At 32.7% G+C, this 13,352-nt stretch overlaps 2 protein-coding genes across 5 annotated transcripts in view; one reads left to right on the forward strand and one right to left on the reverse strand.

Moving 5' to 3' along the window:
- Positions 1 to 9,709, reverse strand: part of LOC108970984 (tyrosine-protein phosphatase non-receptor type 21) — a gene marked incomplete in the record, with an annotated part of 20,446 nt that extends 10,737 nt beyond the window's left edge. The window contains 3 exon segments of the mRNA XM_018936742.1: positions 7,051 to 7,101; positions 7,911 to 7,951; positions 8,794 to 9,709. Coding sequence (XP_018792287.1) covers positions 7,051 to 7,101; positions 7,911 to 7,951; positions 8,794 to 8,884 — 183 coding nt within the window.
- Positions 9,710 to 10,420: 711 nt separating this feature from the next.
- Positions 10,421 to 13,352, forward strand: part of LOC108971070 (WD repeat domain phosphoinositide-interacting protein 2) — a 23,119-nt gene continuing 20,187 nt past the window's right edge. For 2 of the 4 annotated variants that reach the window (XM_018936895.1, XM_018936918.1), the window contains exon 1: positions 10,428 to 10,908. In XM_018936895.1, the coding sequence (XP_018792440.1) occupies positions 10,865 to 10,908 (44 nt within the window). In that variant the 5' untranslated portion in view covers positions 10,428 to 10,864. Of the gene's footprint in view, positions 10,909 to 13,352 lie in introns of all 4 variants that reach the window. The other 2 variants (XM_018936910.1, XM_018936903.1) reach the window with 2 other exon arrangements.

Below are 13,352 nucleotides of genomic sequence, written 5' to 3' on the forward strand. Positions count from 1 at the left end.
CCCTGCCGCTTTGTTGTTCTTCAGCCGGGTAATTGCTGTTCGAACTTCTTCATGGGAGGATGGAGTCATGCGTAGAAAGTCATGCAAGTGGGGAAAGTTCTCTAATTGCCATTCACTTGGGAGTGGCCAGAAACAATTCTYTTACATATGGCTCAAGCAGCTCACGACTTCCAGTCTTAGACCAAGTATTCACTGAATTGCCAAAAAAAAAATGCGTTTGATGGTGAGTCAAAGTGAGAAGGCGAACACTCCCTGCTGGGTTTGAAACCCACAACGTAAAAAATCGCACGATTGCAAAAAGGACACAACAGCCTCGGAAACTGTTACTGATACTGGACTAGCGATCGTGTCAAAAATAAATGGAAATCGTGCCGAATTACATTATTTAATGTTTAAAATGCCTCGACATGCCCTCGTATTTTTCAGGTCTAACCTCCAACAACTTTTTGCTGTWCTCAGACCTCACGAAATTGCTCAGTGGAAAGAAATTTAACAACAATGACGTGKAAATCGCCAATTTTGAAGCAAAATATAAATCTAATGATTAAAAGAATGGACAATTTACAGGTTGACAATTTTTAACTTTATGTAGTAAATCAGGTTATGATATGTATATAATTTACACGAGAACTGAGTTGCTTTACTTTTATTAATACGAATAAAGCACAAAAAACGCKAATGAATGAATATGAAAAAAATAATAATATTAATAATTAATCACCATTTAACTGTTGAACTGCGGTGTTTAGGAGCATAGCAATATAAAATAACGGCGATTTAGATTAAAAGATAAAAATTATTAATCACGAAATTTAAATAGGACATGAATAAACAAAATAAAAAACAAATTTGTCGACAAACAATGTATGGAAGAAAAAAAGAGATAAATTATACATGCAAATAAACGTTAATAACACTCAACAACAAAAATATGGCAACGGGAAATGAGCACCAACTATGGCAATATAATTTGATGTCGATAAAAACACGTCAGAATACCTTTTTTGCAGTGAGAAATGATCACAAAAAATTTTGATTACGAATTTGGTGAGTTTTTGTCTGAAATGAGAATGCTTCTGTACAATCTTAAACTTTTCATCAAAAAGTCTGAAAATTAAAATATGCAAAAGGTTACGTTACAATATAGTACAACGCATTAACGAGTTATAGCCTTAACAGACGGCAGTATTAATCCGGATTAACWGCGGATTATCCGGATTAATGCAGGAGTTAGTGAAGTTAACTTCGTTACTCTGGTTAACTGCAAAATCCGAGTAATAGTTTTGGAGATACAGCCTTGAAAACTTGTGCGTTAGAGGCTAGCTAGGCTAAGTGCGCCATTTTTAAATGCGTTTTTCTCGAAACAGTGTTTTTGAAGTCGGTTGGCAAGATTTCTCGAGAACTATTCAACCGATCTTCATGAAATTTTACACAAGTCTTTGAAATACAATACTGAAAGACTAGGACTTTTTCTCGATTACAACTACTTGAAAAAAATGTCGCGAAATTTTCATTTTTTTTTTTTTTTTTGTAAGAGTCTGCCAAAAATCTAATTTTCAGTTTTTTTTTTCTTTCATCCAACTTCTAAGTTAAGGTTTTAACTCAAGCACAAAATTTTTCACCTTATGCGCACCGATTTCTTCAACCGCTGGAAAGAAATTACCTTACCTCTGCCACACCCTTCTGCTGTCATTTGAAGCAGTGTGTATTTTCCTACCTGACCGACTACTAGRTGAAGTGATCAGAGCTCAAGTATGACTGCAAGTGCCGCCGTCGGGCATGTGCGCAGTTGCATGTAAGTCCTTGCAGCTTCGATAGTTGCAGCCCTACCGAAGTCTTTGCAATGCTTTTGAGATCCAAGCCACGGCCTCACAGTGATTATCGGTCACACGACCATGGTGCACAACCATTTTATAATCGATTGCACAACATTACTGCTTTAGACGCTTTGACCATGGTCAGGTCAACATACTGCTTCCACCGCAATGTGGAAGCCAGCATTAGACCAAGATATTTGACCATGTTARTCAYTTATACCTCTCTGCAACATGGGTTAGGTTCCTTAAGACGGGCAGGGACCGAAAAAATCTAGCCCTTAGGAAGAAACCTTTTTTATTTGACGAGGTTTCTTYCTGAAATTCGACATGTATTACAGTCAAAGACAATATTAAAATCTCATAACAACATAACACAAAGGTATATCTGGGAATGAACTGGCTGATGAGCTCGCCCGCTCCGCAGCATCCATTAACATGGTAAGTCCTGAATYCTTCATCGTCGTCGATCCTCGTACAACACAGGAACTGCTCCGCAAGGAAGAAGGAGTATGCAGAGAGAGTTATTGTCAACAACTCCAAGGGCTGCAATAAGCTAAGTTGCTAATGGGTATGGGAATGTACCAATATGCTGGCGCTAGATGTGTCGTTGTGACTTAGGAGTGAGCACAATASACCKAAGGTCGCGATGCAGGCCTCATGTATTTATCTTATGGCTGATATATCATATATAGTGGTCCGATATCGGCTGTTCCGGAAAATTTTTAGAGAGAAATTTTCAGATCGGCATCTAAAAACTGAGCTCCTAGTTCACGTATATGCAGACATACAGACAGCCCACTCTGCATACATACATATATATATTTTTATAGGGTTTCCGATCTTTCCTTTTGGCTATTACAAAATTGAATATACGCTGTTCAGTAGCCTAAAAAAAATTTCGCTTCTTATGTACTCTAAAAAATTATTTAATAGGCTCCTCTAAAAAAGGTTCTCCAATAGTGAGCTCTTAATTGTAACGGAAATGTCCTCCGCCTAACAGTTTTCTATTTTTTATTATTATTAGACAGAAAAATGTATATCTCGATTCCAACTTCTTCAAATATATTTCGKTTTGTGGATTGTGTAGGACAATAAATGCTCATCAAAAAAGATCTATAACATTTTTTTCGTTAACCTAATAGTTTAAAASATATTAACGGTTAAAATATAATTATTTCAAAGAAATGATTTTTCTTATGAATTTCATAACTCAAGAMAAAAAAATATTATATTTCGAATTTTAAAAATCGTAGACTCGCATAAATATAATTCMTCAAATTTATAATATCAGAGTGGAAGTGACTGAATGTACCACACACAGACTAAAAGAATAACAGAATAGAAGAATTACTATTGACGCACAGTGTAAGTAATTAAAATTAAAAAATTATTTTCAAGAGAATATCAACTGGAAACGCAAGATTTACCATACATATATTTATGAATAAATGATGACAAAACGCATTGCCAAATGTGGCGACCAATGAATAATTAAATTAGAAGCTAATAAGCAATAAATATTAGATTTTATAATTGGGCATATATAGATATTTTCTATTGGTGCACAAAAATGTAGATTAGGAAAAAAATATTTTGCAAGATAAGAGCGCAAATTCTTAAGATAAGTTGTGGCACTTGTTTGCTTAAAAGGAAAAAGAACATAATAAACAACAGACTTAAGCACGGACCGGAAATGGCGGAAGGTAATCATAAAGTTAGGAAACAATAAACGATAAATATATTTGATTTTGTTTTTGCTATTAAATTGGTTACAAATATTGCTTAGAGATATTTCGCTTAGTCAACTTTCAATATATACACGCAGACAGTTTTATAACTTTCTTATAAGTGCTTTACGCGAATGCCAAGTGTTTGGCAGATAACTAAAAAAATGCGTTAGAAGAGTGGAAAATAATCTCACTTTTGTGAAGTAATTTGGAAAACAAGATATTTTACTTTACAAGTTCAGGTGTAAAGAAATTCAAAAAATATTATTATTTTTTTTTTTTTTTGTTAAGGTGTTACATGGGTTTCCTCGGGCAAAAAACATTATTTTTTAAGAATTTTTTTCTCATATAAAAAATTAAATATTTTATTAGAATTTTTATTGTTACATGGCCACTGCGACGCCATTTCCGGTGACACCCCGGAAAAAAGATGCGCCCGCGTTGGCAGGGTTACTCGGAACAACTTGAAAATTTATGATGATGTAGAATTTAATAAGAAAATCAAAAATAATAATTTTTTGAAACCCGAAAACCCCATAAATCACACTACATTCCAACAATGTATTAAAGAATAATTTAAATAACATTTGAAACAAATATTTTAAGGCAAAACTAAAAATAATTTTTAAATTTTCAAAATTTAATAATTTAAATAATTTAATAATGGAGTTACTACCGGAATTAAAATGTTTAAGTTCGAGAAATAAAAAATAAAAATTACAGTTTTTAATCTTATTTATTATTCAATTAAAAACTAAATGTTTCCAAAGATATTAGATTGAAAATTACATTTTTTATACTAAAAACGGTATTAAAAATAGAAATTTTTTTATTAATGCTCCGGTGAATATTTTAGTAGTTACTTGCAAATTTGAAAAGGCATGTCCGAGTGCTTAGTGCATTCCAAACCGTAAATGAATGTTTCTCAAAATTGTGTTTTCAAATCGGTGATTTTTTTTTTTTTTTTTTTGTTTTGAGCAACCGCCATTTCGTCTAAAATTTTTATTTTGCTTATTCCTTCGACTAATAACTAGATTTAACGAAATCTGTTTGGTTTTTTAATTTCAGAGGATCCAGTTAAGTGATATAATGGTCACCACAAAACGTTTTTCCTGAGAGGAGCACCCTGAGATTAGCTGTAGTTCCTCTTTCCTAATAAATATTTTTACTAATACCAAGTCTGAAAAAAAGACCATAATATGTGTACAAATTTTTGGATGCRGAAATTTAAAAGTGTKCTMAAAAAAAACTGGAAAATTCRTTTTTTCGGTCTTCTAACCGTATATAACCCCTTTAGCAAACAATTTGTCGTCACCAGCAAATACTTTTTTTCGGAGATTCTCCTGGAGATGGTATATGAAACCGAGTGAACCCAAAATTTCACAATATKAATTTATGAAATAAAAGGCCTCTTCAAAAAAAACTTGAAAAAACGCGAAGTGGGTATATCCCTTTAAATGACAAGTTCAAACTAGAATTAAAATATTTAAAGTACGATTCGATTATACGAGTGTAATATCTAATAAACTACAAATGACATTTTTTAGTGTTATTGCAACTTTTCTGATTTTAGCAATAAAATGCTCATTTCAAATTCGATTATGTTTTCTTTCATAGTTAGGCTTGAAGGTTTTTGTTGTTTTACCCTGTTATGATAAGTATTAGATAAGTTGTCATCGAGGTCATCCAAAGGTAGGCCCAGGAAACTTTCTGTTTCGAGGGCTCCAGACTAACCTTACACCTTAAAACATCAACTAAATATACTTGGTGCTGTAATAATGAACTCCAACTCCTTAAAAATCGAGTTTGGTTCCAGTTACGGGTCTAGTAATCCTTACATAGTTGTAAGGAATCCTTGTTCAGTCGAAATTGGCTGGTCGCATAAAAATCCGCGAATGTTTCTTATACGAGTATAAATTATAAGAGACTCGAATACTAAAGAAAACATTACAATCTTAAACTTACTTAAAGAAGTTAAATAAAACTCGAAACCTATAAAATCAACAAGGCAAAAAACATAACATCAATTGCCAAACAAGTGGCGCTACGCACTAACGCGCTCATATAGTAACCGCATGCTGGCATTGATACATATGTACATACATACAAATTTACGCACTTAACCACATATGTACATACATAACAATTAAAACGATAAAGGAATTTTAGTTGCCTTATCAAAAATTATAAATGGTAAAAACACAGCTTGTAGCTAAGCGTACTACACACCTCAATAACTGAATTAACCGTGTACAAAAGTAAACTGTTAATAACTGAATATCAATTGCGTGCAGCCGACCTAAACGACGAATGTCAGCGTCACAGTTGACGTCAACATYCGCCGTTGACGGCGCCTACAATGGCGTTAATGAAGACAGAACACCTCAAGAATGAATAAAGCTAATAATAAAACTCAACCGAAAGAGGGAGAATAAAACAATTTTTATCTTACAATGCTTAGCAAATAAAATGCATACAGCGTTAAATAAAATAAAATTGCAAAATACAATCACAAAAACACGAATAGGAAAGTCAACTCAAATAAATACAATTTCTTATGGTGCATGGGTRTTATAAAGTAGGTAGTATGGTATAAGATGCTAGGTTCATTATTCATGCGTATATGGGTATGCTTAACTAGATGTGACGTTAAAGTTATAAAACAAAGAATGGTTGGAGTGGAATGCGGTAGAGTAAAATAATGTTATAAAAAAATTGTAGTTGTGCGGAGAAACAATGTGGGTGGAGATAGAATAAAAACAAGAAACAAATTTAACTTCGGTTGCACTGAATCTAGAATAGCCGTCACAAATAAAAAGGTTTACATATTATGACAGTTCAGTTTATATGTCAGCTATATGTCATTGTGGTYCGATCTGGAAATTTTGTTCGGAGACAATAGTGTTGCTTTGGAAAATAATTTATGCTAAATTTCGTGAAGATATCTTGACAAATAAAAAAARTTTTCCGTACAAGGCTTATTCTTCCAGTTTCAATGACAGTTACATGCATACATATATGCCATAGTGGTTCGATCTGAATGGATATTTTATCGTTGCCTTACACAAAAATTCGAGCCAAATATCGTGAAGATATATTATCAAATACAAAAGTTTGCCATACAAAGGTATGACGATCATTCTGTTTGTATGGCAGACATATGCCATAGTGGTCCGATAWCGATGGTACCGACAAATGAATAGCCTCAATATCTCTAAAATTTACCCCGCTCACATCGGAATTGGACCGAGTTGGATCTCCATTGGCGTTTTGCGTTGTATCACTGGACTAATTCTTCTGACCTAGAGTGGAATGCAAGAGATCTACTGAAGTACTTGCACGAAGCAAAGTTCATCTTGCCGCATTCGTGCGAGTTCTTTCTGGATACCTTCTTATAGTCATACATACATGCGGTAAGGTCTAAAATGTTGTTAGACGCTATTTGTCCACGTTGTCTATTGTCCTACCTTTATAAGAGTGAGGTTAAAACATCTCGATAATCTTACATTCGGCGAACCAGAAGACATAGCCAAAACTGATATTAACGCTTTGTCGATCTGTAAGGCACGTTATGATCAAGTATTTAGGGTTTGTAGGGGCCAAAACGTACTGRTATTCTAAGCTGTTTAAGAGAGATCCTTCCTATGATCGACCTTTTAACCTGACTCGAAAAATTCAAGGACCAGTTCGCGTATRTACAGGCAGACGGCACGTAGCTGAATCGACTCAGCTCGTATACAGATCTACAGTGGAGATTAAAACATTAGCTCGTTGGGTATTGATCGCATTAGGATCAAAACCATTACCAATGCAAAAACAACGATAGCGTTTATATCTCAGATCGCAGAATATATCTCAGATCACAGAATAAATATTTCTAAATCTTTTTCTATTCTATACTATTCATTTCCAACCGGACAAAAACCCGAACTGGGAAAAAGTCAGCTATATTTTTTTAGCGCTGGCAGTGAAATAATTATGAACTTAGGATTGAAAATTTATTGGAAAAAAGTCAGCTCTGTGTTTTGTGTGCTGTCAGTGGAATAATTATGAGCCGAATRTAAAAAATTTAACGGTTAGTAAAACTGTAAAATTTCCCATATGTATTCATAATATTATGTTTCACATTATTCCAAAATGTCCGTTGCCRCCMCAGTCGGTCCACGTTATCTGAATGRACCCAGAGTTTTATCCGGCCAAGGACTGTCACACCGGCAGCATTCCCGCAAATTACTTCACAAATATTTTTCCATTAAAACAAGAACAAAAGTGTGCAAATTAAACAATTATATTAAATATTACGCCTAAAATTTAAAAATAATTGCTCGGAGCTGTTAAAAAAGGAATTCTAGTAACAGGCACGTACGAATATCGGTATAAACGGGCTATGTTTGACTAGAGGAGCTTCTGCAGAGGAGGAATATGCAAAAATAATGTTGCTAATACTTCTGAAGACAGAATGACATCTTGCATAATTCCAAAAAATTACTTAGAAATGGTATGACTAATGAGCTTTAGTTAATTTTATGGAAATGCATATAAAAACTATACTAATATATTTTTTCCTAAGAAAGTTAACGCTTAACGTTTTTAATTTTGAGGAATTTTGAGAAATAGGCGTAAATCACTCAGAGTTTAATATATAGCCGGTATTAAATCTAATGCTCATAATTACAAGGTTTTATATAATTACAGAGTTTTGACTTCTGGGTTAGTTGAGTTGTAATAACCTTTTGTTGTATGCACTTTAATCCATTCAATCCGAACATGCCTTTGTACACATTAGTTTGTATTTATTTTCGTCAAGTGTGAATATTATGCACCGCCAGAATTGATACGTTACGTCGACAAAGCACTGACGTTAAACTACAAAAGGGGCGTATAGGTATTTATCATCCAATTGGAATATTCATACATACAGATTGACGCATGCACACACAAATATATGTATATTTTTATCGCGCACCTTTTAATCAATTGTCAACACTTAAGCCACTTGCTTTCGCCAAATAAAGGCAAAGAATTTTTATATGAATATTACAAGTTACGTGAAAATGTGTTTTAACACCAGTGAAATAAAAAGAGAAATTAATTTCTTCAGCAAATCGCAACTTACACAACAGCTAATACATTTGTACATATGTATACACAGTAAAAATTATTTTTAAAACATTTATATGTTTGTTTAACACCCCCTCAAAGATTCATTGTGTAGCATTTATGTACGAGGACACAAAATAAAAACTCACCTAATAAATGATGCACTGAGATGACAAACAAGCTCTTCGATGTCACGTTATATTGACGATACTTTTTCAAAAATTTCAGCGGCATTATCATCTACTAATTAGTATTGCTTTGCACGGGCACTTTGCTCTACGTTACTTCGCTGCGTCGAGCGCGCAGCCACAGTCGCAGCTGGAGTTTGTTTATTGTCGCGTTGCTTTTACACACTGTAACGCAGTTGACGTTTTTCGTTTGCTATCGGTCGCTTTTCACGTTAGGCTACTAGGCACATTCAACCCACAATTGGACTTGTTGCGCTCTCGCACTCAGTCCCCAACTAAGGTGTAACGTTTCTGCCCGTTTGGAGCAGCATTAGCGCATACAATCACACGCACTTTTTTGTCGTTTCGTTAGCCATTTGCATATAAATTACACAATTTGTATATTTTCTTCGCTTGGTATTTCTATTATCGTAGAATAGGTAGAATTTAACGTGTATAGAACTTAATATTAATAGGTGTACACGTACACTTATTAGACACCTCACCAGAATTCAAAAGCCACAATTATTAATGCTTGCTTAATGGGCTTAATAGACACAGTATTACACTTTATTTTTTACTTATAGGATACAAACCAATTTAATAAGGTTGTATCTATAACCACATGCAATAAATTTAACGAAATCTTTACGCACTAATTAAAGCGGCTAACAAATATTTGTAGGCAACTAAATTATAAGAAACTTTCGCAAATTTTCCACGTTTTCGTAGTTGCCCGTCTGTTCTCGTTTAGATTTTTATCGACTTTCACGTATTTTTTCGTAACAAAATATATGCGGTTTCGTTAATAGAAAAATAAATAGACACATATAAAAAATGTTAACATGAAACTTAAATTAACTTTAAGAAAAGAAGAAAGAATTTCGTTGCGTGTTGTTTCGATGACTGTAACTTTGATAATTTTGACAGTCCACAAATTTTTTAAACGAACGTTTGTCATATCTACTTTATCACAAAGTTGCTTTGACATGGTATTTCTATRTCCAATTGGATTGGTTGGCAAGTCTAACTAGATAAACTGTTCCCAGTTGGATGAGAAATTAAGATGTAAGTCCATAACGTGCGTAAAATCTAACGAAAAACGATTCAGCATATTTGCAAACACAACTTACATTTAAAATAAATTTCTTTTTTATTATATTTCTTATAAAAATAAATGTTTAAGCAGACAYGAAAGTCGCTCCAGTTATTGCATGAAAAATTTCGAAATTAAGTCATATTTTATGACATATCAATTTCGAATTTTTAATTAAATTTATACTTTGCTCATCATCATTATATAWTATTGCATATTAAAGTTAAATAAATTTATATATGATTATWATTCAATATAATAATAATGTAATTATAATATATATGTATTTATTTAATAATTTATAAACATACAATTGTTTATTGGTGCATGCGAAATAATACCAGTATTTGGCAACGCGTACGCTCAAAAATTGTTGCCAACCACGTCTTAAGTGTTTACATTTGCAAATACGCTTTCCAATAAGAATCAACAAAAAAACAACAACGAATTAGACCAAGAAGCAAGTGCAAAATATAAAAATATAAAATGTACACAAAAAGAAACGACGAATAATCGAACACCAAACCAAAAGGGGATCTTCAGAAACAAAAGCGTTTGAATGCAAAGCGTTTTGTACATTCGCTGAGCAAAGTAGTAACTAATATTTCGTTGTATAAAACGCAATAGTKCAAAATAAATACAAAACTAGCCAGACATTCCAAATAGCAATAACAAAGCAGCAACGAACTAAGGCGAAATAGAAATACGATAGAAGTGGGCGAAAAAGCAGTAGCTGCAGAACACTCAAATACAGAAAAAAATTTATCTGTGCAAAGCATAAACAAATAGAGAATTACTAAAAAGGTCAATTGCATTCAATTCGCCAAAATAAAAATAACTGTGTTACAAAGTGAAAGTGTATAATAATAATAATTTTATAAAACTAACGAAAAYAACTGTATAACAGTAATTTTGTGGATTGTTACAGTTCAAAGGAAGTGCCAGGAAAGAATAACTATGGCTACCTCAGGATATCAACTAAATTTCAATCAGGATTTTACGTAAGTGCACGCATTATTCCAAAAATAAAAGTTGCATCAATTTTCTAATTCCAAATCAACATTAAAATGCGTCAAAAGTATTTGGATGTGAACARTTCACGCTTGCAAATGAAACCTTGAAAAACGTAAATAATAAAAAAAATTGCAAATAACAAGATAAATAAGTTGTATAAAGAGCTTTAGAAATGAAATAGAAGSCTCGTAAGCTTCAGCAATGGTTTACTGAAAGTTACTACTTTGTGGAGCTCTGTGCTGAAAACAAAATGCAATGGTTCATTCTTGTTATATACACGGGCATTCAAGCAAACAAAACTCCATGTTTAACCTATATTATTCTAAAAAACGATTGTTGTTAATTTGAAAGAACAGGTTTTCATTTGTTGTGCTTTGTGTGATTATTTCTTACTTAAGTAATTATTATTGTTATGCATCTTGTACGAGCAACAATTTTCAGCTCACAAGTGTTTACGTCAAAGAAGCACACAGCCAACTACACACCCTTATTTCCAAAGCATTTGCRAATTTGTATTGTTGTTGTTTCACAGCAGATGTCTTACTTTGCTTGACTTATGGATATGTAAAACAAAAACTAATTGAGTCGCCTTCGATTAAACAAATCGATGTAATTGTTGTACAGCTGATCATTAATTCCATCACATACATACATATGTCTATATATTTYTGCTGGTGTGTTGAGAACTTATTAAGGTTTGACCTTGATAAAAATTATCTCCAGCGGAAGGCGTGATATTGAAAGGAATCAACTTTAATGAAACAAAAGTACAAAAGAATAGTAATAAATAGGAAAATTGTTCGTGATTCTCACATAAAATCAGCGAAATTGTGGAGAAATGTGCGAAATAAGTAAATTAAAACAAGAAACACTTTACCTTCAGTTGCAACGTAGCTATGTATAATGCCCTGCACAAACAGAAAAAAAATTTACACAAGAACTTGATTTAATCAGTCAGTTTGGATGGCGGCTATGTATATATACATATGTATGGTATACTATTGTGGTCCGATCTAAATAATCTGTTGTGATATTGGAAAATAGTTCATGACAAATTTCGTGAAGATATGTTATCAAATGAAAGAGTTTTCCATATGTATCCGACTTTTTCGTCTGGGTGTTAGAAAAATTATGGCAAACTTAATACACMCTGTCCGGGRTACAAAAAGCAGACGTGAAAAAAGTGCATTAATTAAAGTTCATTTGAATGTTTGAGGGAACAAGAAAGATTGCTAATTTTGCAGCAAAAAGAACAAACATTTTGAGTATAATATGAGTGTGTGCATATAAGATATACAATATATAATAGCTGAACATCTGTAGAGGTATGTTAATGTTAATAAATTGGTTATTAACTAGGCGTCATAAATAAAAAAAAAWTCTAAAATTTGCCATTCAGCTGACTGGGGAGCTATCACCTTTCTAAGGCGAATGCACTTCTGTAAACMACATTGAAAAGTTCAAGGTCTGCTTTATCTCAAACATACCACAACCTGTTATTATTATTATTATTATTTTTTTTTTTTTTGTTAAATGCACACTTTTCTTGCTTTTTGGACTTCAGTATTTATCACTATTCTCCTTATCATTTGTTTGTTGTTAGATGACGGCGTTTGAAATTAGAAATAAATATAAAATTGCAGCCAAAAAATAGATATAATATAATTTTGAAATATATTCGTTTCTATATGTATGTACTGACAGGTGTTTTTTTGTTTTCTATTACTAACGTCGATATTCAACGAATAATTTTTTACCACATTTGTATTCGACTGTTTATATGTGCATGATTAAATACATATTGAGTTTAAAAGTGCAATGTTCATAACGATCAGCATAATTTCTTTACACAAATTATGAATATATAATCAGTTGCACGTGATCACCAACGTGTTGTGTCCGGCGTTTTTCAAATCATTCGACAGCATACAAATACCTACCTAGTGGCCATAGTGACACATCAATTGCAAATTATCGCCGCAGCAGTTCTAAAAAGTATACATACATACATATGTACATATGTACATACATATACATATTTTCGTATCACTCCACAGTTCTATAACTTTAATATTGGGAGCAACGTCCTTTTACCTGCCAATGATTAAGTTTTTGCGTACGTACAATCATACATAAATGTAATATGTTTAAATGCTTGCGAGCATACATAGTATGTATGTACTTATGTACATATATGGATTTAAATTAAAGCATGCATAAGCAATTTTTCACGGCAGCGCAATTTCTGCAATCTTGATTTATTGCATTGGGTATATTATTAAATGTTTATAAATACGATTTCATTTAATTGATAAAGCAGCTTTCTTATATGAGCACTTGTTGTCACTTAGCACAGGGTGCCATAAACAAGATTTCGATTCTTCTAAATATTATATAATATATAAATAAATGTATACGTAAAAACGGTATT

Source organism: Bactrocera latifrons, unplaced genomic scaffold (assembly GCF_001853355.1).
Source record: "Bactrocera latifrons isolate USDA-ARS-PBARC rearing strain unplaced genomic scaffold, ASM185335v1 scaffold_108, whole genome shotgun sequence".
Taxonomy (NCBI): domain Eukaryota; kingdom Metazoa; phylum Arthropoda; class Insecta; order Diptera; family Tephritidae; genus Bactrocera; species Bactrocera latifrons.